This window comes from Dendrobium catenatum, unplaced genomic scaffold, assembly GCF_001605985.2.
Source record: "Dendrobium catenatum unplaced genomic scaffold, ASM160598v2 fragScaff_scaffold_756, whole genome shotgun sequence".
Taxonomy (NCBI): Eukaryota; Viridiplantae; Streptophyta; class Magnoliopsida; order Asparagales; family Orchidaceae; genus Dendrobium; species Dendrobium catenatum.
Window position 1 is genome coordinate 1017944 of NW_021319218.1, and position 26494 is coordinate 1044437.

The 26494-nt window shown below is 35.3% G+C and overlaps 1 protein-coding gene across 2 annotated transcripts in view; it reads left to right on the plus strand.

Moving 5' to 3' along the window:
* LOC110103029 (sprT-like domain-containing protein Spartan) overlaps positions 1-12845 on the plus strand; it is a 51897-nt gene extending 39052 nt beyond the window's left edge. For both annotated transcript variants that reach the window (XM_028696520.1, XM_020831574.2), the window contains exon 7: positions 12150-12845. In XM_028696520.1, coding sequence (XP_028552353.1) covers positions 12150-12676 — 527 coding nt within the window. In that variant the 3' untranslated portion in view covers positions 12677-12845. The remainder of the gene's footprint in view (positions 1-12149) is intronic.
* Positions 12846-26494: the final 13649 nt, after the last annotated feature.

The window sequence follows — 26494 nt, forward strand, 5'->3', positions numbered from 1 at the left end:
CTTACGAACTTTAAAAACAAGCAGAACTTCAAGTATCATCCTCTTCTTGTTGTGAGAGAAATTAGAGAACATACTCATTTATTCAATCAATAAAAAGGAATAAAATAACTCGACAACGGGCTAAAAATTTAGTTTATGTGTATAGAAATCTTCGTCTTCTATCAAGAAAAACCCCATTATTGGAGGTTGCTGAAGATAACAAGTGATATGACAGGTTATTTTCTTGATGTGGGTTGTTGCTGAAGATGGGTTCGAGTGCCTTGATGATATGGGATTATTGGAGGTTGAAATCTTTCTCTATATGAACCAGAGTTGGAGGCAATGATATTAAATGATGATGATATTGAAGGCTAAAGGTCAACATCTGAATCTAATTCTATCATTCACTTCATTGAGTAGTTGGACCTTCATATTGTACTTAATGATTTTTTGCTTATATTTTTGTGGTTGTATTAGACATTTTGTACTAAACATCTTTATGTTATAAGCTAAACAAGTTACCATGAAATTGATTTATTATTGCTTGTCATTTTTACTATAATGTCACCTTAATTTCTAGATATTATATTAAAAAATTATTATGTCGTGTCTACGCCGCACCCGTGTCTTATATTTTTAAAAATTGCCGTGTCCGTGTCGTGTCGTGTCCGTGTCGCCGTGTCCGTGTCGGTGCATCCTAAAAAGGTGAGATTCACTTGGAGTTTGAAATTTGTGTTGGTTTTTTGAGTTAACTTGGGTGAGAAAGAGGACTTTTTGAGCAAAAGAGGTTTTGAGTGCTTTAGCGAGCAAGCTGATCTATTGGTGGGACCCTTTCTTCATGACTCGAGTTAGCCTAGGTAATAAAAGTATTATTGCCAGAGGAATTTCATGGGGTGAAGATGGGTAAATGGTGAGATTCACTGGGAGTTGAAATTTGTGTTGGTCTTTCATCTGTCATAACTCTCACTTCAAGTAGCAATAGAATTTCTCATAGATGGCACCAAAATCTGAGCAATGAAATCTGGTTTCTCGAGAAATTGAGATAGAATTGCATTCTAAGGGTTGAAGAAAGCAAATAAAAAGATAAAATATTTCATTGATGTTACTCTACGAGAAGATTGTAGAGAAAATTATAGAGAAGAAATTAGATATTACTTTATAATGGTTCAGTTGTTAAACTTATATGTTCATTCTCACAATAAGTGAGGAAATATCCACTATAACTATAAATAATATATAATTTGAGTTGTTTCCTAGTGGCCAGGGAGTTGTCCCAAGATTCTCGTGAAGAAATAAGAAGAAAAATGAGTCACATAAGGGAGAAATTACAACCAAGAATGAGAGTACGAGCTTTTTGTTATCATAGCAAGGGGAAGAGAAAGGGAAGGGAAAGCAACACTCTAATCTTATTAATAGAGATGAAGTGGAAAATGTAATACACTTTAAAATAATTTGTTTTTAAGGAATCCACCAACTTTGGAGATCAGAATAAATACTAGCGATGAAAGATGAAGAAGACTCCTTAGAGGGCTCTAAAGGAAGGTGACTACTTAAAAGGCAATTATGCAATTTCACTTAAATAGATGAGCTAGATTTAGTAACCCTTAAATGCTATAGTTTGACTGAGTGCATTAGTTAATGATTATTTAATTATAGTGAGATAGGAGTCCCCAAAAAAGATCTCAGTGGGCAGTGTCAATGTATTGATGAATGAAAGAGAGCCACATTCTTTTCCTATGTGACAAAGAAAATTTTTGAGTATTTTGAATAGATGAAAGTGACAGACATAATGCCCTCATGTTCAATGCAGGTGGAGGCGTGTGGCATTGATGTATTTTACAATTGGCTAAATTCACCTAATATTGTTGGATTTCACTGTAAATGCTTACTAGGACTTGTGTAGCAACCACATTAAGGAAGCTTCAGGGTTTTGGGAGAGTACTCCGAATTAGAAAAGGCATGTCAGTCAATAGGATTTTAGGGATCCCTGAGACAATCCGATAGAATCCTGTTATAATCCACTCGAGAAGACTTCTTTGGATGGCCACATATAAGTGAGACTATTGAGAAGCCCTCCTGAGAGGACTTCTCGAGAAGGGCTTCTAGGTCACATGTTCAATGTAGATCTTATCAAGTTTTCAAAAATTCCTTAAGATTTTTTTATGCTTCTTGGTGATCCAAGAAGTTTTGGCACCTTTTGAGTAGGTGTAAACTCCCAAGAGAAATAGAAGAAAATAGAAAGAAAGGGAGAAAATCAGAAATTATTCATTCCATAACAAGTCTTTACAACTAGTGGCATTTATAATACTTAGTTAACCAACATGTCACTAAAGAATCAGTCTACCTAAAACAAGTAAAAGAAACACTAGACTAGTGCTTTATTACATATGCGGACCCATTTATCATTTATGTTGCCAAAATTATGTTGTTGTCATTTGTGAGTTGTGGAATGTATTTTTTCCCTCTTCTTTGGTAGGCTTTCATAGTTGTTAGTTGTCCCTCCATGTTTGTTTGCCCTTGCTTCGCATTTGGATTTTACACTTTTTAGATCCAATAAAATATGCTGATGTGATGTAGACAAAGGGGGGGTCAACACTAGTCCAAAATAAATCAAATTTTGGCTTCCCTTGAGTCTAGTAGTTTAACATATTTGAGCTGAACTTTTAGTTCATTTATGAGATGGACTTTAGTTCATTTATTGAACTAAGGGTTAGCTCATTATGAGCTAACATTTTAGTTCATTTATTATCTTTTAATTAATGTCTTTTATGCTTTTTATGTTAGTATTTATGTTTGTCTCTTGGAATTGCAAACCGGCCTTTGGAATTCCAAGATTTTCTTTTCCCCGTGAGGTGGCCCTTTGGCTTCCTCCTTGGCTTTTCGTATTTTGCATTTTGCCCCATGGAATTCCGGCCGGCCGCTGGTTCCCGAGGCCATGGCCCCTTGGTTCTCGCGCGGCCTCCTTGGCTCCCGCGGCTGCTCTTCGGTTCCTGGTTTGGGGCTGAATTCCGTGAGCAAGGGGGGAGGATTTAGGTGTTTTAATGCTTGTGATGTTTAGGTTATTGTGATAATTATTGTAATATGTCTTTTGGCCTTCCCCTTTCATACCTATATATATGGGAGGTATTGTAATGTTTTAAGAAGTGAATGTGATATGTGATTTTTGGAAAAAAAAATTTGTTAACCTGCGGGTTGCTCGGAAATCTTGCGGGCTCTTTCCACCCTTCTTTCTCATCCCCTCCGGAAATCCTGCGGGCTCTTTCCAACCTTTCTTCTCAGGCTTCTAACCTCTTTCGTCTCTCCGCAAATGTCATTCCACCTATATCCCTCTTCTCCAAGTGCAGCAACTTTAGGGTGTCTTTGAGATCGAGTCGAGTTTTGTAATTTTAATTTCTTTTTATTTCTTTAATTTGAAATGTAAGAGTTTGTTCGTCCCTCTTCCTCATCATTAGTCATTTTCGTCGGTGGAAGTCCGTCGTGTCTTTTGTGATCAAGAGATATAGGCTCCACTATATTTTTTGCTCGCATCATGATGTCTAACACTCCCATTGCCATAGAAAACAACCTTGTCCTCAAGGTTGAGAGAAGGAAAAAAAACAAAGAGAGGGCTACAAAATTTTCGCATGTGGTGTCATCTGGTAATTTTATTTCCATTACAACAAAACTTGACCACGAAGTTGTAAAAAGGTATAAGGAGAAAAATGCATAAGGAGAAATCTATAGTGATCATCATGAATATTTTATGAGTATTTAGAATGTATCTTAACTTGCTGAGTAGAAAAAAATAAAGTTTGAAAAAAAAACTCTATGTAATTAATCTAAAAATTCATGTACTATTGGAATACAAAATTTATCTTTAATGGTGAGTATATTAAGGTTCAAAAATTAATGCAAAAATGCTAAGTATCATCCTATTTTTTATCAAGAAATATCAGAATAAAAAAAAAGAGTTGAGATTATGACAAATAATACCTGAGTGAAGTATTTCAGAAACTAATTGTTCCATAGTATCCTTTTGAAAATGTGGAAAATGATATGGACGAATGTTAACTTATTGAGATAAGGATGGAAGATGAATATGATGGTCAATGGTAAGAGGTTGAGATAAACCTTGTGATGGATGAAACAAATTTTGAGATTGTTTGAGCAAGGTAAAATTGGATAATGATAGATAATGTGTAAGAAAAGAAAAATCTGTCTAAGAAGGTGGTGGTTGTGGAGAAGGGATTTAGCTGACGGAAGAGGAAGTATCTTGATGGTGTGAAGTATGTGGACAATCAATATACAAACTATCAAGTCTTTTGTATATGGAATCCATGAAAGCATGGATTTGTTGAAGGGATGAGCTTATAGAAACAAATTGAACATTGGATTGTTGTAGAGATTTTTGTATTTCAGAGAATTGTAATTCTTGATTTGTTTGCATTGCCCATAGAGCTTCTGCCAAATTAATTTTTTTCATGTTGAAAAGTATGTGAGGGCTGCTGAAAGAGGTAGAAGATGGAGTTCTTGATACCTGTTTAAAAATAGAGAAACTAATTGAAGATAGTTTTTGAATTTGTCAAAAAAAAAAGCAAGAAAATTAAGGAAAACTGAGAACCAGATGCTTTCATGAAAGAATTTGAAGGTTTGAATTCAGTTTGTGGTGGAAAGAAATGGAAATAAGCAGACCATAGTTGGTAGGAGAGGAGAAACAGTGGTTCCTGATGTGCCTTGGTATCAAAAACAATAACAAACTCCAGGAGATTCAACACAAAAATAGATTTATATTGATAGAAAATCAAATACGAACAAAGCAAGATACAATGGTCATCTTTCGAGATGAGGACCTTCTCTCCCAAATCCTGGATGCTGCTAGGATCCCTCACAAAAAGAAAATTACAACTCTCAAATCAAATTCCCTTCTAGACATAACATAAATCCTACTACTTATAGAAAACAATAAAACAATAATATCCAAAACAACCCTCCCTCAATTACCTCTCAAATCAGCCCTCTTGAATTAGAAAATATCTCCTAATTAATCTCCTCCAATTCATCCCCCAAATCTGCCCCTCTTTAATTAGAAAATATCTCATAATTAATCTCCTTCAAATCAGATCCTAAATGAGCTCTTTTTAATTAGAAAACATCTAATTAATCCCTTCTTTAATTCCTCTTATCATATATGTAATTATAGGTTTAATGGGCCCCACAAGTGAGTGTGAATTCTTTTCTCTTCTCGCTCCTGGCTTGCTACCTTTTCCCGTATCAATATTCTCCTCCACAGAATGCACATTGTCCTCAAGGTGAAGGGTAGGGAACTATCTCCTGATTGCCTCGTAAGCTCCCATGTTATGGCTATGTACTTGTACTTTTGGCACACATCACTTTTGGCTACCCAGTCATCTCTATCACGGCGCATTTTCACCCAGTATAATTCTGTTGACAATCGACTGTAGGTTTTCTAAGCTCTTGAATATCCCAACTGCACTGCCGTGAAACTCCTGTAACAGCATGGGAATGTATCTCGATCCTTTCAGTAGAATAAGTCTCCTCTGATGTAGCAGTTGGACTCTTCTTAATCTGTAATTAGGATGACTATCTGGGTTCTGCAGCAAATTGGATTTGATATTCCTTAGTTCTTCATCCTATTCACTCTCCTATTTCAAAGCTTCCCAATCTAGGATCATGAGTACTGACACAGCTGCTAACTGAGGCTCTTCACCTTTCCGGGATAAGGCGCATGCTGCCTTGTTTTCTAAGCTCAATCAATACTATATCTCAAAGTCATATCCAAGTAACTTGGATAACCATTGTTGATGCTCCTCCGTAACCATCCGTTGTTCCAACTACTTCAGACTCTGATTTGTCATGATTAGGAAATGTCTCTCCAACAAATAGGGTTGCAATTTTGAATAACCAAGACAATAACCATCAGCTCCCTCTCGTACACAGACTTGAGTCTCTCCCTGGCTATGAGCACCCAACTAAAATAGGCAATATGTCGTTGATCTTGCATGAGCATTGCCCCCGGTCTATATCCTGACGCTTCTGCCTTCACCATAAATGGCATGTTGAAGTAGGGAAGTGCTAACTCTGGTATACTGGTCATCACCTTCTTCAGTTGCTCGAAAGCCTACGTAGCTGCCTCCCCCTACTTAAAACTATCCTTCTTCAACTTCTCAATCATGGACATGCTATCGTGCTACACCCTCGCAAAAACTTTCGGTAATACCCGGTGAGGCCTAAGAACCCTCTCAGCTCCCTCAGGTTCTTAGGTAAAGGCCAATTCAACAGCCTCAATCTTGGACTGGTTTGTTGCTACCCCTGCTTTGCTCACCACATGTCCCAGGTACTCCACCTATGGTTTGTACAAATGAACATTTATTCATGATGGCATATAGCTGGTGCTTCAACATCTCTAATATTGTCTTTAGATGACCCATACCCTCTACCTCCATATGACTGTAGATCAAAATATCATCAAAAAATACTAGGACAAACTTTTTGAGGTAGGGCTGAAAAATTCGATTCGTGAGAGACTAAAAAGTGGTTGGGGCATTGGTGAGGCCGAAAGGCATCATGAATCCTAAAAGATATCTTGAGTACATCCTATGGATTCATTCTGATCTTGTGGTATCCTGACTTCAGATCAATTTTCGAGAAAATGATCGCTCCAAACAGCTCATCCAACAACTCATCGATTGCAGGGATATGAAACTTATCTTGTATAGTTTCCTTGTCTAGGGCCCAATAATCTATGCAAAACCTTTAACTTTCATCCTTCTTTCTTACTAGTAGCACAGGGCTGGAAAAAAGACTCACACTGGGCCTGATAATTCTTGACTCAAGCATCTCTATGATGAGCTTCTCGATCTTATTCTTCTGAATTTGCAGATATTGATATTGTTTGACACTAATAGGCGACGCTCTCTCCTTCAAGATAATGGTGTGCTCGTGCTCCCAGGGTGGCGGTAACCCGTTAGGCCACTGAAAGACCTCAGATAATTGTTGCAAAAGCTAGTGTACACAATCACGAATCTCCATCGGCTCGAAGTCTCGAAACACCTCTAGGCTCTGCACTTCCACCAAGTAGCCCAGCCTACTCGCTATATTGCCTTGACCATTGTTTTGAGTGAAACCATAGTTTTGCACAGACTGGCATCTCCCGCAGCACCACATTTTTTCCCTCTACTTGAATCTCCATAGTCAGAGATTTTCAATCCACCTTCGTTTCCCCGATCATCTATGACCACTTCATCCATGAGATCACATCAATGCTCCTCAAATCTAAAGGAAGAAAATTCTTCACTATCTATATACCTTGGAGTTTCAACAACAGCCTCCTGCAAATCCCCTTACTACCCTCTGCCTTTTCCATTCCCATCATGACTTCAAAGCTCCATGTATCCACCAATTTCAATCCCAACTAGTCCACAATCCGGTTGAAGATGAAGTTATGAGTAGCCCTGCTATTCACCAAGGCCACCACTGGTTGCTCCCCGATCCGTCCCCTTACCTTCATGGTGTGATTTGGAGTAAATCCCACCACATAATTTAGGGACAGTTCCGCCACATCAAGTGTAAATGCTCTCTTCCTTCCTCTGCATCCTCTACCTGCTTCTCGCTGCCAGTTTCTTCCTCACAAACTAGAATGACATGGAGTGTGCGATCCTTACATCGATGGCCTGGTGTATGCTTCTCATCATTGTGAAAGCACAGACCTTTCACTTTCTTGTCATGCACCTCTGCCTCTATGAGGCAGCTGAAATTGGCCCCGGAGCGAACTCCCCGACTCTTCTCCTTTAGTGCCTCCCGCTAAAACGATACTGTCTGGATCCTTGGTGCTAATGAAGTTGAGGTACTTCTGTAAGAGCCTCCTGCAACCCCGCTCTTACCGTTTCTCTCCATTTGCATTCAATCCTCTGCTATCTGTGCTAGCTTCATCGTCTACTTCAACCTCCTCGGCCTCAGCAATCAAAGGTCCGTCGTATGTCGGATTTGAGGCCCTTCATAAACTTTCCCTCCAATATTGCCTATGAAATTCCCCTCAACTTCCCTGACAACAACTCAAACCTTTCCCTGTACTCCATGATAGTCTCCTCCTATGTCAAGGCAATGAATTGCTCGTGTAGGTCTCATTCCCGAATAGCTCGGAATATGTTCCAACAAGCAATGCTTAAACTCCTCCCATGAACGGATCGGGTATCTAGCCTCTCTCAACAGCATCCAAGTGAGAGCTTTTCCCTCAAGACATAACCTCGCGGCTGTAAGCTTCTCCTTCTCTCTTAACCCATTAACCGCAAAATACCTCCTAATTATTCTCCTGCAATTCAGCCACCAAATATGTCCTTTTTAATTAGGAAATATTTCCTACTTAATCTCCTCGAATTCAGCCCCTCAAATTTTCCCTCTTTAATTAGGAAACATCTTCTAATTAATCCCCTTCTAATCAGCCCCCAAATCAGTCCTTTTTAATTAGGAATGTCTCCTAATTAATTACTTCCTTAATTCGTCTTCTCACATACGTAATGATAGATTTAATGAGCCCCACAAGTGGGGCCTAATCCTTTGCCTTCCCGCCCCTGGCATGCTGCCCTCTCCCGTATCAGTTCCCCAGCAGCTGAAACATAGGTTCGCAGCTCTTGTATTGGGTGCTGTTTGGTCGGGTAAAGGGCTGGTTGTTCCTGTAAACTGCAGGTCTTGATGGCTGAGTGAAGGTGGATTCCTGCTGCTGAATATAGGAGAGTGGCTGGCCGGCTGAGTGCAGGAAAGAGTAGTAGCTGAAGAAACGACTGTATAGGTTGAAAAACTGCTGTTCTTGCTATTCTTGCAGATCAGAATCTGAAAAAACTTCATAAATTATTGAAGGCAGCAGCAGATTTCTTCTTGCTGTTCTTGAATGAAGCAGGTTAGCAGCGGCTGAAATGAAAGCTGGGGCAGTGGAGACTGCTGGCCTGTAGGATTAGGAGGTGGAGAATGGAGTTTCGGTGGAGGAGAAAAGGTATGTTGGCTGCAAAGAGGGCTGAATGACCCTTCAAGTCAGGTTTTTGGCTGGAATCTGTGGCTAAGGCGGCTGCAGCAAATTTGTGAGTGGTGGCTGAGCCTGGATGAAGAATTATGGATGGTGAAGGAGTTTCTTGCTGCTGCAGTTGGGCTGACCTGTGGAGTGGAAGAATAACAGCAGGTTGCTAGGTTGCTGTTGGCGAGGGATGAGGGATGCTGCTGTTGCTGTTGGAGTGGAAGAAGAACAACAGGCCTCAAGGTAGATGACTTGCGGGCAGGTGGAAGCAAAAAAATGGCTGAAATTGGAGTGCTGGACCATGGGAATGAGAGAAGGAAAGTTGAGAAGCAACCTCTTGCTGTGGCATGAGGTTAGTGCAACAAGAGCACCATTTGTTATGCTTCTTGGTGATCCAAAAAATTTTGACACGTTTCGAGCAGGTGGAAACTCCCAAGAGAATTAGAAGAAATAGAGAGGAGAGAAAATTAGAAATTATTCATTTCATAATAAGTCTTTACAACTAAAGAGGTATTTATAATACTTATGTAGACTAACATGTCACTAAAGAACTAGTCTATTTAAAACAAGTAAAATATACACTAGACTAGTGCTTTATTACATATGTAGACCCATTTGTCATTTTATGTTGTCAAAATTATGTTGTTGTCATTTGTGAGTTTTGGAATGTATTTGTTCCGTCTTGTTTGGTGGGCTTTCATAGTTGTTGGTTGTCTCGTCATGTCTGTAGCCCATGCTTCGCATCTGGATTGTACAATTTTTGTATCCAATGTAATATGCTGATGTCTAACTGATTCACATATGACTCAATGCATAACTAAAATGTATTAATACTTTTAAGAGTTGGAATCGATGCTACTAGTAAGAAAAATGTAATCAATCATGTACTATAGAAGTTGATTTGTGAAGAACTCTCCATGGAGAATTATACTGAAGGTGCTTCAAAAGGACGGGCATGATGTGTTTTAACTTGCATGGATCACCCAAGAGTCATCTGATGGTTGTGAATGTGGAATTGAAGCTATAATTGGTGGAATACTCAGAACTGATGCTATTGGTTGAATGCAGGACTCTTTATACAAAGTTACATATTAGAAACTTAACTTTAAAAGCCCTTTAGAAGGTAACATATCTCAACATAAAAACATGATTCATATTCATTTTGAAAGCAATGCAACTACAAACACAATAGGTACTAGCTTTCCAAAAACATAACTACAAACACAATAGGTACTAACTTTCGAAAAACATAAGAGAGCGTTGAGGTTGTGATATGTAATCTATTGCATGTAAAAAGCATATTTTGTTGGATAAAGATAAATTAGAGCTTTATTTTCATTATTGTTATCCCAAATATTAGAATGAACATGTGCCATAGCTATAAAATTTTTATTAGAATGAACATGTGCATGGCATTTAATTTGTCAATTCAACAAATAAATCATATCATGCAAATAAACTATCAATAATGCAGTATGATCAAAATAAAAACATGCAGTGATAATAAAGTAACACCCAAAAGATACCTAGGAAAAGCATGATAGATCACTTTATTAATAGTTGAGAACTTTTTGCATACACCTAAGTCCAAAGAACTTCCCAATAACCATACTGACTCTTCAGATAAAAATAAGTATATTAGGAATGTTACTTTTAAGGAAGAATCATACTCGTTGCTTTCTACAAAAAAAAAAAAAAAAGAAGTATATTAGGAATGCAAGCTGTTTCATTAAAAATTATTAGATCAAAGTGAGCAATATTATACAAATAATCTAATTGGTGTTAAAAGGATCTTTGTTCCTATGCTTTCATGAAGGAAGCCATCAATAGAAAGTCTATAAATATACAATTTAAAGTCAATACTATTCAAATTGTTCTTATTATTGGATAGAATTGATAACATAGAACCCAATACTATAAATAAGCGATTTAAGGTCAAATATTATTCAAATGGTTCTTATTATTTGATAGAATTGATAACATAGAGCCAAGTACAAAATAATGTGTTTATTAACATGCAGATGAGAAATCTCATCAAATAATTCCTTAAGAGTTGATATTACTAGAAATGATTGGTAAACTAACAACTTTAGTAAGTATGAGGTGATTTTTAGTAAGGTTGGACTCAATTTTTGGCTCAAATGATTTAAGTGTTGGCGCAAGCACATTTGGTTTAAAGCTTAAAACGAAGTTCAAATTCAAGTGGATATTCATTTGTTAATTTAGATTGTATTGAAGAATCTTCTTATGGATTTTTACTAGAAAGGAGCTTATGGTCTTGTATTTCTTTGATACGATCAATCTCTTTTTTAAGGAATTTAATCTTGATTTTTATAAGGGCAATATATATCAACGAAAACCTGAAGGGCATGCTATGAGTAACAGTGTGGATTTGTTGGTGCCAATATGTGTGAACGGAATACAACTATGCATGATAAGGGTGGCATAAGACAAGATGCAAGTGAAAAGCACATTATAGGACTGAATGACATAGAGTGATGTTGAAGAGGCAGAGCGAGAAGGGTTGCTACAAAGTGGAAGTAGGTGTGGTGTTGGGTTTGCGAGCAGGGAAACATAGTTGATGTGGATATGATTGAAGTGAGGCTCTGTTACTAAATTATTTATAACAAACATAGAGAAAGTCTAAAGAAAAAATAAACATGTGCTAAAAAGATGGGACCTGAGGGGAGAGAGAGAAGGAAATTGAGAATCTGGGAGGTAAAATACAGGAGAAAGATGAGCCGGCGTTAGGTTTTTGAAAACAAAAATTTACTCTTTTGTCAATTAATCAAATAATTCCTAAAATAATATTTTAACGCCCTTATTTAAACTCACAACTCGATAGACATCTAAAATACATTAAAACTATTAAGAAAATAATGCCCTTACTATATATATGAAATATATTCAAAGCATATTTATGGGCATGAAATTCTTATAAATCATGCAAAAATATCTAATCAATCACGTATTGAAGATAAATGGTAGAATCAATTACGAGTCTAAAGATTATTTTAAGAGGTAATAAATGGTAGAATCATTAGTAGTACTTTTTAATAACGTAACCTGCACATTCTTCTCCTGTGTAACCTTTTCTGCTCCAACACATGCATTGCAGTGCCCCAAATAAACTTCCATATCAAGGTTTTGTTACTTTCATGTCTAGGTGTTCAAGAGAATGCAAGGGACAACCAGACTAACTTACCACGGTTTGATAGACAGGCCAGACAAAGGTTGCTTCCAGCAGAGGAAATTAAGGATAAAAGGGTCATAAAAAGACCCAAGATTATGTCAGAATACTTATCCTCCATTACTGATAAACCCAGAAGCTCAGGCAAGAAATCTTCCCAACCTGATTGCTCCAATAAGAGAAATCAGTTACTTGTCATGGATTTAAAAAACCGGTCTCTTGCCGCTGGGCCGGAAATACCAAGACAGCGAAGAACCTCTTGCAAGAAGATCTGCAATGTTCCTGATAGAAAAGAAAACACAAATCATAAACGTAGAAGAGAAATCACTTTGGTTATACAACTTTTTGGTGTCTATACTGATGAGGAATCAGAGGAAGATCCCGATCCACTGATCAATAAGAGAAGTGAAAGAAGGAAAAGGATGAAGCTGTGTAACAATTCTGATGGAAGAGATGAACAAACTGCTGGCTTTACACCATATGAAGTTATTTCTCTGGATTAATCTTACTACTGCACTTTTTCTTCACTGGATAATAGTTTTTAACTTTATGTGAGCAAAATGTCATGTATTTTCTTTTGTACAATCTCACATTGACATTACTAAGTTAATGATTTTTGTTGTGAGCATACATTTGTAATGAAATTTCTGTTGTTGTGATTTTGGCCTTTCCTGTATATTTTCTTTGAAGTGCTCTCCTATGGCTCTTGATTCATTTGGCATGATATATTAGTTGTCAAATTTATTTTTTAGCCCTAATTTCGTGCGGAGTTCGGATAGAAATTTGTCTGGATTATGAGTGTATGCACTGTGTACATTGAGTATAATTTTAATATACAATTTGAACTATCAAACTGTGTGCATATTATTTGTACATAGTGTGTACACTCATAGTTTGAACGAAAATTTCTCATTCGGACTCTGCATGGAATAATTTCTCTAATTCATGAACTTACGAGGTATGGCATATAAATTGGTATTTTTATAATAATATATTTTTTATTGTGAGATTAAATTTAAGATTTATTATGAATTTAAATCTTATAATTTATAATTTTTTCACAAAGGGTTGGCCTGACATATTGATTCATCCTAGTTAATTAGAAATTTGAAAGGTGCAATAATATTATATAAATAAAAAATATGTAAAAAAGTATCTTATATAGATAAGTAAAGGAATATATAAGCCCAACTGAAGTTGTGAGGTGACCTTCTCCCCCTTAGCCCGTACCTTTTTTGCCTTGTCATGGATGCTCTTTCGACCTTATTAGATGATGGGATTTTTAAAGGTGTTGGAATGGAAAACTGCTATATTTCCCACCTTTTATATGCTGATGATGTCCTCATTTTTGGTGAAGCCACTATAGATAATTGCTGCAAGCTTAATGATATATTGTCTACCTTTTCCAAAGCTTCTGGTCTGTACATCAATTCATGATAAGTGCTCTATTATGTTTTCTAAGTCAGTGAGGAATCAGGAGAATATTTGTCAGGCTTTATCTATTCATACTATCAGCCCTTGTATTTCATATCTTGGCATTCCGCTTTCTTTTAGTAGATTGAAATTGGTGGATTTTCTCCCCTTCATTGATAAAATTGACAAAAAACTTTCTGGTTGGAAAGCCAACCTGCTTTCTTTTGCTGGGAGATTGTACTTCCTGAAATTCACTATTATCAACTCTATTGCATATTGGATTAGAGGGGCTATTATGCCTAAAATGATTTTCAAACACTTCAAAAAAGTCAGTTCCAGATTTTTATTTTTTGGGGAAATTGGTGCCTCCAAAAAAATCCATATGGTGGCTTGGGATAAGGTGTGTTTACCTATTCAAAATGGGGGCTTAGGGCTGCCTTCCTTCTCAGCTATGCAGTATGCTTTCAATTGTGCCATCATTTTAAGAATGTATAATTATGGGACTTTGCTCTCCACTTGGCTCACTGTAAAATACATGTCTCCTTGGAGACCTTCTCCCCACAATGCCACTTCTTTTTGGAAGTCGGTTTGCCAGACTGCTCTGATCGCCAAAAGTAAATTTTCTTTTAAGATTACTCCGAATGCCCCTATTGCTGTACATTGGGATCATTGGTGTTATAATGGTAATATGGATAGTTTTTCGGATGGCCATTTTGTTCTCATGCACACTAATCTGAAAACTCTTATTAGGGACTTGATTAGAGATAATTGCTGGAGCTTGCCAAATGAAATTCTTGTGAATGTGAAGCTGGCTATTCAAGATATTCCTATATACTCTCATACCAGTTCTTGCTTAATTTGGGATAATCTTAAGCATAGCAGGTTTTCTGATTACATAAATGCATTTCACTCTAACATGCCTTATTGTTCCTGGTATAAATTAGTTTGGCACAAGAGCTATGCGCTGCGTTACTCTGCCTTTACGTGGTTGGCTCTTGTCGGTGGGCTTAAAACTTCTGATGCCCTGCTGATCCGCAATATTCAAATTCCGAATGCCTGCTCTCTCTGTCATGTATTTCCTGAGAGTTCTTCTCATTTGTTTTTTGAATGCTCTTACTCGTATGATATTCTGATTAACATTATGCCAGCTGCTAGGCAATTGCTCCTCAGACCAAGTATCCTGCAGCTTCTGGAATGGATCACGAATGATCCTGATACTACTCAGCATACAAAAAAGCTTTATTCTATCTTTTCTTGCTGTAGTATTTACTATATCTGGAAAGAGAGAAATTCGAGAAGATTTGCTAACATTTTTAATAATAGTTCCTCTACTACTCTTTGCATCAAAAAAGCTGTTAAACTTAAGATTTGTATGTGGAACGATAGATCTCAGCCCCATACATAGTTGTTGTTTTGCTAGGCGTCCTTTCTTTTCTCCTGCAGGTTTATGCTCTGGCTCAAATTCGGTTCTATTGCTCTTGCTGATGGTTGCCTTGAGGTTGGAGTTATTTCTTTGTGCCTGCCGTGCCGACTTTGCAACACCTGGTCAATGATGAAGCTCCTAAGCAGGCCCCCTTTGGACGGTCTTCGGGCAACCAAGGGGTATTTCGATTGGTTTTCTCTTTTATCTGAGCCCAGGTGTTTTGATTCTAAGGAGCCTTTCTTTTTGTGCCTTTTAACTTGTAGTTATTTTGCTTCTCAATTATGCTTGATCTGATTCGGGCTTCTTTTTGTGCTCGAATGAGCAGTCCCTTTTTGTCTATTGGGACCTTTTGTAATCCTCGGTTGTAACTAAACTTTCTTTTTAGTGATTTAATATACGGGCAAAGTCCAAATTTTCTCCAAAAAAAAAGTTGCGAGGTGACAGATTTCGACGAATATTTGATGAGTGTCTGTCAGAGCAAAAGAACAAAGCTTTTTTTGTGTACCGCTGGGTACCCAGATAGCTCGTGTTAGAGAGATCCATCTCTGGCACAATGAAAGCGGAGCATATTTCTAAATTTATCTGATTAGGTAAATTTCAGCTATATCAATATTGAACCAAATGTGAGATATATAATTCATCAATATAAAATATCTAAAATTAAAAATTCCCTACATCTAAAATATAATAATTCACTATACCACCAACTAAATAGCCATTTATAAATCATTTTCACATGCATTGTCAAATTTGCCACTAAATCTCTCTAACAACATATGATTGAGTGTAATAAGCTCTATACCAAATACTAATAATCTCTATGGAACATAAAAAAACAAGATAGGTGAAAATGCCCTAATTGATATCTTAATAATATTGCTTTAGATTTTATTAGGCTCACATGCCTTTCCTTTTTTTCCATTCTTGAATATTATTTCCAACACATCTCCCTAACTTTACCATGATTATTTCTTTTTCATTGTTGCATTGAACCCAATTTAAATGGTCAATCATTTGCTTTTGCTTTGAATATTATATCATTTTCATGATATGTCACAATCAACTTTATATAAATCTTTGTCCAACCAACTTATGGTTATTTTTTGCATATGATGGGGGATATATATAAAGGGCATCTTCTATAATACCAAAAGCATTTCCTTCTAATCTCAAGTCATGATCAACTTTAGCAAGAGGAGATATAGATTGATGAGCAAAGTTTTCTAGCCATGTGATCTGTGGGCTCCGAAAATTCGGCCCCGGCCTCCCCGCCGCGCGATTTCTTTCTATATTCTATTTGGCGAGAGAGTTTTAACGAACTAAGTTCCGGGGTAAATTTTGGAAGGCAGATGGGTTTGTAGATAAGACACTACCCAGAGATTTCACCCTCATTTTACGAGGACTTTATGATCTGAGTTCTGGTTTCCTAAATAAGCTCTAAATTATAATTTTATAATCATGAAGATAGCATTTTTAGAAGAATTAATTTGCTCATCTATACATAATAAGCATGGATATAATTCATAAACCATAAAAAGTATATAATATAAATAAGAAGCTTTAGGCTTCATTTGATTTCATATTTTATTCTTATTTAGATTATTAAAAAATGAATTAGTGAATATTAAAAAGTTTTAGGAACAAGATTATTTTATAATCACAAGTTCTTTTGCTGTAGTACATGATGCTAATAAGGTTATATCATCTCATTAAGACTTAATTATTTAAAAATCAATTAGATGAAGTTTAAATCAGATTGTAACATTAACTAAATGAGGCTGATTTTTATATATTCATATTTTTTTAAAATTTGATTTATCTTATTAGATTATTAATTTACTTTTGGATAAGATTAGAAATAAAATTTGAACGTTTGTTAGGATTAGGTTTACTTTCAAATCTTTAGCCTCTAACTTATAAACCGATTTTTATGAATAGAAATCAATGACTTTTAATTGAATTATATAGTAATAGATGATCAATGAAATCTAATTATTTCTTAGGCCAATTGAGAACTCTTGATGTCCAAGTTGTGTATGCAAATTATTCCAATTTATACATGTGAAGTTAATCTTTATCCCTCTCCATGAATTTTGGTATTAGATCTTGTTCAATCAATATTTTATTTCTTTCTTTAATTTTCATTCACCGAGCAACATTTTAATTCTCTCAATCTACTAATTAACTCATGCACTGCTGTTGCGGGCTAGAATATACGCGGCGATATAGTTAGAAATTATTCGTCTTAGCGTTGTACGAATATTCAACACAAAAATAGAAGATGAAATAACACAATGATTTTTACGTGGAAAACACTAGAAAGGGAAAAAACCACGGGGCCACGCCCAATTGAAAAAGTTTCACTAGTGTTTTTTTGAGATACAAGTGGTTGAATCATCCGCAAAAGTTAGGACGGTCAGATTACAATGAATCACTACTAGATTGAAATCCAGTTACAATGTCAGACAGAGTTATGGCGTCACTTGGAGATCGAGCAGAATTCCGACGTTGTTTGAAAGTCGGACAGAATTCTGGCATCACTTGGGCTGAGTTTCGGCGTCGGGCGGAACTCCGGCGTTACTTGGGCAAAATTTCGACGTCCCGTGAAAGTCGGTCAGAATTCCGGCATCCCGTTGAAGTCTGGCAAAATTTTGGCGGTGGTCGAGGAGTTTCTTCCCTCCTATTCTTCCTCTCTTCTCTTCTCATTCTTCTCTTCTTCTTCTTGCTTGGGTCTCCTTTCAAGATAACTGAGGGTCTATTTATAGATTTCTCGAGTAGCATGGCCCGTAAATAGGTGATAGATCAGGGTAAATGGGGAGTGATTGGATGGACGGCTCATCCGCAAAAGTTAGGATGATCATATTACAATGAATCACTACTAGATTGAAATCCAGTTACGACGTCGGACAGAGTTCTGGCATCACTTGGGCTGAGTTTTGGCGTCGGGCGGAACTCCGGTGTTACTTGGGCAGAATTTCGACGTCCCGTGGAAGCCAGGCAGAATTCCGACATCCCGTGGAAGGCATAATTCCGGCGGTGGTCGAGGAGGAGTTTCTTTCCTCCTATTCTTCTTCTCTTCTCTTCTCATTTTTCTCTTCTTCTTCTTGCTTGGGTCTCCTTTTAAGAGAAATGAGAGGTCTATTTATAGATTTCTGGAGTGGCATGGCCCATAAATAGGTGAGATCAGGATAAATGGGGAGTGGTTGGATGGACGACCGATATTGAATCCCTTAATCGTGTACCATTTGTCAGACATTTGAAGGTCTTAATGATGTTGGAATTTGGCGATCTTGGGCTCATTGGATTCTTCTCGTCAAGCCGATCAATTCGACTATAATCATGTCATGTTTCAAAGCCGTTTGGTAACTCAAAATGTGGTTCGAACTTTTCAATAGCGCTTCGGGTCCTTGATTTGGACTCATTTCGGCTCTGATTGAGTTGAATTTGGTGTCGTTGGGTTCGTATTTTTGAGACACTCAGTTTGACTGTAAGTTTGGTGAAATCGGAGTTCAAATGATCCTAGGTTTAATTTTTGAAGTTTTCAATATAAGTCATTCAAATGAAATAAACCACTAAAGGAAAGAAATTTAACACAAAAAATGCCAAAAAAAAAAAATTTAAAACTCCCTTACCTCGCGGATTTGCCCAGAAATGCCGAGATCCGCTGAGTCGAGAGGCAGAAACGAGCACTTTTAGGGCAAGAAAAGGGCTCTTCGCGGGTGCATAAAGTGAAGAGTAAGTCGCCCGTTGAACGGGCAACTTTGGCGAGTTTAAAATTTTTTTTCCCGTTGGTTAATCACTTAATTATAATTAATATGATGCTTAGTTTAAAAAACTTCCCTTTTATGTATTGCACTAAAGTCACTTTTTTTAGCTCACAACTAGGCATAGAAGCCCTTCTCCATTACTTGATGGAGAATGACCTTTATAGATTTTGAAGAATCTCCCTCCTTCCACCTCCCATCCCAACGATCGAAGATGTCGTCCCTCGTTTAGCTCCTCACTCAAGCAAAGATGCAGGTCACTCCTTTAGCTCTTCGCTACAGTGAAGATGATACTCCGTCTTTCAACTCTTTGATTTGGTTGAGATGCCACTCCCTCGTTTAACTCCTCACTAAGACAAATATATTGTCCCTCATTCCCTCTCCCAGCCCGATGGAGATGCAGTTCCATTTTTTAGCTCTTTTTTATTTGAAGGAGATATCATCCCTCCTTTTGCCTCCATACACGTTGGAGATGTCGATCCCTAGCCTCCTCAGCTAGCAAGTCTTTCGACCAAAAACTTTTCTTTCTAGTGCACTTCTGGAAGAGCTCCAACAAACACAATTGGATAACCCAAGGTAGCTAACTGGAGCAATCATGTGAATCCTCTCATACCTCTTGATTCCCTTAAGATAAACTCTCCCTCAAGCTTACCTCCTCTCTCTCCCTTATGATGCAAACACTCTCCAAAACTCTCTCTCCAAGAAGAAAATATCTCTGTCTATCTAATCTCTTACCTTCAAAAGTATTTGAAGTTGAGTTTATAAAGTGGGATCTTAAAGATCCCTAATTTTCAAATTGATTACTTTGAATGTATTGTATGATTATTGGACTGTACAATATGATTAATTCATTTCTTATATTGTGATGTACTCAATTTAATTAATTTAATTTAATTTAATATTTAAATTAATTTTTATTTGAATAAATCATATAATACAATGTAGATCTTATAGTACGATTTATAGAAAAAATTCAAATGTTGAAATTCTCTCCCTCACTATGAGTGTGTGCCCGATTGCTTAGCCAACATACAACTAATGCATAAAATAACTCACAAAAATAAAAATAAAAAGTACAAACTTTATCAAATATAGACTCACTTAGACCCTGATGCTTCACTATTCTAAGTCTTCATTCTTCAATTTGGCTTGGTGTATATTGTTTCTGAAATGGTTAGTAACAAATAAGAAAATATACAATATATAAAGCAGGAATAAGTAAACAATCATCTAATAATATTTGTGCGTAATCATCAAAATATATGATCGAGTTCTCGGGTTGCAACCTTGTCTTCACACCATTGACATCAAAGAGATATGATTTTTGATATATGCGTATTGATATTGGCATAATCAATAAAATCGCCATAAAGCACATATTCTTTATACGTTGACTGGTGACAAGCTTGAAATGACATTTGGGCCCGTAAACTTTTCATGAATTGATTTGCATATTGGGTACCATTATATATAAATTTCATCTTTTAAATTATCCTTTCAAAATTAGTAAGAAAATAAATTTTAATTCTTTCATTTTATATTTTTTATTATGATATGTTTATTAGACAATACAAATATATTAGTTTATCAATAAATATTAAAATATTGAGAATGGTTTATTCATTTTCTACAAGAATTTATACTGTAACAATTACTTCCACAAATCCCACCATTCCTATTCTACTTGCCTAAAGGTGTCATTTTTTATGAATTAACACTTGAGAATAAAAAAACCTTCACATAGGTTGCTATTCAGATAGAACAAAAATTCTCCTTTAAGTGATACTTGAATGACCAAAGATTTATTGTGAAAATATGCTCCGTATATATATATCTTGGTTAAATACATAAAAAATATTCAACCGTTGAACATTAGAATGTACGTATGCAAGTCTTATCTATAAGTGATAATGTTTTGTTGGCGCAAGAGCTTACACATGATCTTAACACTAAGTCGACTGGGGGTAACATTATTTTTAAGCTTGATATCACCAAAGCTTATGATAATTTAGATTGGAATTTTCTTTATAAAATCTTGGATCTCTTTGGCTTTAACCAAAATTTTATTTTGTTGATCAAAAATAGTATTGAAAACTGTTTCTTTTCGGTGATCATAAATGGTAAAAGGCATGGTTATTTTAAATCTTCTAAAGGTCTCCGTCAAGGGGATACTATTTCTCCGGCTCTGTTTATTATTGCTATGGAATACTTATCTAGAGGCCTGGAAGATCTTTTTGCTAAAAATAGTTCTTTAAATTACCGTATGATTAGAGGTTTCCCCATTTCCCATTTAAGTTTTGCTGATGATTTTATTCTTTTTTCTAATGGTGCTACTAAGAATGTTAAACTTCTGATGAAATTTCTGTCTATGAATAAATTTATTTTCCAACTTTAGTCTTATCCATAAATCCTATTTCCATAAAAAAGAGCCCATAATTGAATAGATTATTAATTGATTGATGATGAATGCAATCTGATTATTCAATTGAATGCTCAAAAGATCATGTTGTGTATATAGATATAGCTCCAAATAATTAATTTTCTGAAATATATCTACTCCACTCTCCATCATCTTCAAAATTGCATGAGCATATCATAAAACAATTTACATTTCTATACTAAAATATGATAATTTTATTTCATAAACAACCACACCAAAGTAACAACACCTATAATTAAAATACTCATTCAACATACTACTTAAACTTATATCTATATGAAAAACATATAAAGACAGGTCGGCCCACTCTATGCTTTCATGTCAAAATACAGGAAACACATACTCCCCAAGTATACATAACATGCTATAATATCCACAAGCACAATACACTACTTCATCAAATACTCATAATCAAAATACAGGCTTCATTTGAGAAAGCTTTTGACCACTGCTTTTTTCCTGCTTTCAAGAGATTTTTATACTAAAAAGAAGCTTTACTAAGCAATAATAAAGCCGTCCCAAATGAAACTTAAATTTATATATTATACACAATCGTTAGATAGGTCAGTTAAAGCAAACTCACACACGCATCACATACTCAAGATTCGAACTCGGAACGTCTTGATTGATAGCAAAAAACTCTCAACCAGTAGATCAGGATGAGCTGCGTCGTTGAATATCCATCCAACTTACAACCCTTATCCTTCCATGGAGGAATCTCCAACCTCCCTAGAAAGCTCCAAGCAGCATAGAAAGAAGATAGGAATGCAGTTATTGTTGTGTTCCTGAGAGTTTGGACAAAGCACATGAGGCTTGTCTCCCTATCTTTTCCCAACATATCGGTCAATGTAGAGCCACTCAAATTGTTGGTGGGAAGAGCGGCCTCACCACCTTCAAAGTCTAAAGTAGAGTAGAAGCTAAGTGCTCGCTCAGCTCGAATGAGCAGTCGAAATCTATTGATTTGCTATTCCGAAGCTGGTGGGGGCAAAAGTCTGAGCAAGCCTGTGGTCGCGTGCGGGTGGCGTATGTTCTTTAATGGTGACTTGCCATTACTCATCGATGGTGATGGAGATATATCAAACTATATATAAAAATATTATATAGGTTGGGGACCAATAATTAATTCTATGGAATGATTATCTTTTCCCTTTCTTTTCTTTTCTTTTATATAATGATGAATTTTTAATAATTAAGTTGACATATAGGGTGTGTTGAATCTAAATTTATTCCAACTGTGTATTGAGAATATTAAGTGAAAAAAAGTGAACATAGAAAAAGAGAGAGAGAAAAAGGTTCTAAAGTAAAAAAGTTATGAGACTTTTATAAAACATACTTAATTGCAAAAAATTATATAAAATTATGTAAATCGAGCTCACCTCGCAACTCCCTATTTATGAATTTGTGTTGGGATTTAGTTGTTATAGAATTGGATGCATACATGACTATATATAAAATGAGAGAAAATACAGTAATTACGTATTTTGATTTGGATGTTCGACTTGTTGAAGTTGTCTATCAAGAGCTTAAGAAGTTGTTAGCTTAGTGTATATTGATAGTTGAGTAGTCAAGTAGCTGATTAGAAGTTTGCTTTCAAAAGTTACATACATTACATGTATAAAGTTATACTCATAGAACTTTTTTTTTTATTTCTAACTTCAGAGTAATATTCATAAGAACATTTTTATACTTTTATATAACTATTTTAACTGCCAAAAAAGCCTCAACTAAATTATATACTTACAAATTTGCATAGAAAAACTCAACTCGTAAAAATCTACTTTCATACAATCAAAATGTTCAGAAAAATGAGTACGATAATATTTCATAAGTTTTGCGGTGAAAATGTTATGAAACTCGAGAAAAATACAATTTTATCCATAACTCATTAGAAAATCATTGAAATTGAAATTAGAGATATTGGTTCAGAAGTAGTCTACCTCGTGCTCTTCTTGAGCTCTAGCCTCCTAATCCTCTCTCTTCTTTTCTCTCTCTTCTCTTCTCTTTCCCTTCTCCTCTCTTCTCCAAAAAGGTGGCTGATTGAGGGTCTTGCACAAATGGATAGAGATATTTAAATAGCACTAATTTGACATAGTTTCACGATGCTCAACACCTCAGCATTTTGACATAGTTTCACGATGCTCAACACCTCAACATCTCTACACTCCTAGAGAATTTTTCAAATTCTCTCAAAATCTTACCATTTAAGCTTTGGCGCCATGGTGGGGTCACCCGGTGCCACATCACACTCACTTTTCCCACTCCACCAAAGAGTTCAATGTAGCGGCACTATCAAATCTAGACGTACGGTGCTCATAGAGCAATTTTGATAACTTTAAATTGTACTTCCCCAATTCAGTTCTTGACTTATTCAAGGCTCCCTGAGACACCTTAAGACTTATAAATACAAATTAACTTAAAATTAATGTTCATTAATAGACGACGGATATTATAGTTTATAAGTATGAGATAAAGATAAAATAGAATATGATGAGGAAATCAAATAACATGAAACAATGAACTTAATGATCTGAAGACTTTTTTTTTTTTTTTTTAATTATCCTTCTTTCTATTCAATTTACTTATGTAACAATACTCATAGAGCACAAGGGCTATTTTGGTTATCTAACAATAACAATATGCGGTAGCTCTTCTATCATATAAATTGATGGTTCATTCTCCTAATCACTGGCTCTTAGTGATCCACTTTGCTGTTGTCCTTAAGCTAATGGAAGTTTAGGAGATGCGCTAATCTATTGATCACTATAATTATGTAAGGTTATGAGATCATATGCAATGTGTGCTAAGTGATTATCTCCATAAGGTGCCTAACTATGAACACACAACAATTCCCACAAAAGTAAGAGTGACGGTGCCTAAGACTCTAATAATTTAAAGAGCTTATAATCATTCCCTACCCAGAAGAAATGAAATAAAAAAATAAAGCTAATTTTGGATCTCACAAATAAAACTCACTATAGAAGCTATTAATCGGTGGTCAAACTGCCAGTAATAAAGAGTTAACCGTTGGAAATTCCGGCAGTCAAAAATGACCGATGGTATTATGTTTTCATGATGATATTTACTGGTGGTTTAGCTACCGTTTTTAGTGAAATTTTCCAGAAAGTTTCGAATGTCAAATGACAGCCAGAAAGTGGTCCCCTAAACCCCCACCCCGATTTAGCCGCCAGTAACTTCGATACTGGGCGGAGGCAATAACAGCCAATTATTTCATTTTGCATCCGGCTAGCCGACAGTTTTGCTGCCATAAACACCAGCAGTTTGACTGCAATTAATGATTGGCAGTTTGCTTACGGTATTTGCGTTGAATATTCCTGCAGTTTACCTGTGGTTTTTAGTCCAGTAATTTTCGGCTATTGTAGCTGTCGGAAAACCGCCGGAAAATATTACTGCCAGAAAATATACCACCAGTTTCCATTTCCTACTTGTTTTATTCCTGCAGTTTTGAAACCACCATAAAATTTCAAAACTGTCAGAAATCCTCGCCGGTAATGGACGATTTTTCAGTATTTACTATGATGCAATGTCATGAAATTATGAACTCTGAAAGGTTCTATCATTTTATACATTTCAATAAAAAATTACTCTTTATTCAACTTCTATGCTAAGGTTTTATTTGAGATGACTTTCTAACTACTTTTTAAAGCAGATTTTTAATACAAAATTATAATTTTGTACTAAAAAAATTGTCACAAACAAATCCTAACTAGCATATCAATTTCTAAAGTTTGGTGGATAACATTGTTTTGAGTTTATTTTATATAAAAATCATCACTTATTCCATTATTTTAGATGGCATAACATGTGCTTGATAAATTTCTAATAAGAAATGTACAAGTTGAGCTAAATATAATAAGGACTAGCCATTTATTCCAACCCAAAGTAGGTACATGCGTGAAGAGCATTGTGTCTTGAGCTTGTGCTTACTGTTTCAATATAAAATTTATTTCATTAAGATTTCATTTGAGATGGCTTTTTTATTACTTCTTAAAATAGCTTTTTAATTTAAATAAAAAAAAATTATACTAAAAAGCTGCTTTAATAAGCAGTAAGAAAGTCATCAGATCATTACTATTTTTCTGCTTTCAATAAATTTTTATACTAAAAAATAATTTGATAAAGCATTAAGAAAGCCGTCCAAATGAAATCTAAATTTAATAATTTCACTATTTTAACAATACATCCACTCTTGCTTGCATCAAATTCTAAATTTCTAAATCAATCAAATGTCACAAATCAGAGTGCTCCAAAGAGCTAACTCCAAAAGAAGAAATATTGTTGTCAACTTTTGGAGCAGTAAAAAATATATTACATTATTTATTAATTTGATATTTAATTAAAATTTTATTTTATTTTTTTTGTAATTTAAGATATGGCATTATAGAAAAAAAAGGCTTTCGCAACACTTAATTTAGGCTATTATAATAATTTAAACAGCTAAAAAAAATTTGCAAGACCTTCGTAGTCACTGTCTTTCGTAGAGATTTTACAACTGCAATGCAAAGTTGATTGAAGCGCTATTTTTACTAGCAGATAAGTCGCTGTTAAAGATACATTTTAACACCTTTTAAAGAATCGTTGCAACCCTACACTCCAATTTTAGTTTTTTATAGTACATTGAGAGCTAAAAACAAATATATTTTTAATCAATTCAAAATAAATTTGACCCAACGCAATTTATAACATACACATACATTTGTGTTATAATAAATAAATATATGCACCTTAATAAAGTTTACTATATTATGGCTATTTGATAATAGATTAAGCATAATGTAAATTTCTTGTCTAGTGTGGAATAGCAATATATTATATTACATAACTAAGCTAAACTATATAGATCTATTAAATAAAATAAAAATATAAATATAAATAAAAAATATGAAAAAATATATATATTAAAAAAAAAACTATATGAAGAGGGTAGGAAGGCAAGCAAGCAAAGAGAAAGGTGTAATATATCATTGAGAAAGAGAGGCGGTTCCTTTCTATCTTCCCATTTTTGATCTATCCATGATCACGTGAAAACAATTAAAATAAATTATCAGTTTTTTTTTATATAAAACTGTTTTGTTATTCAATTATATTTTACTTAAAGTAATTGTTTTATAAATTTGTAAATAAATATAATATTTTATCATATTTCAGAAATAAGAACAATTCTCTCTTAGGTAACATCAGAAATTTTTCCAAGCTTTAATAGTATGTACTAAGATTAAGATTTTGTTTGGAACAGCTTTTTTATTGTTTTATAAAACAGATT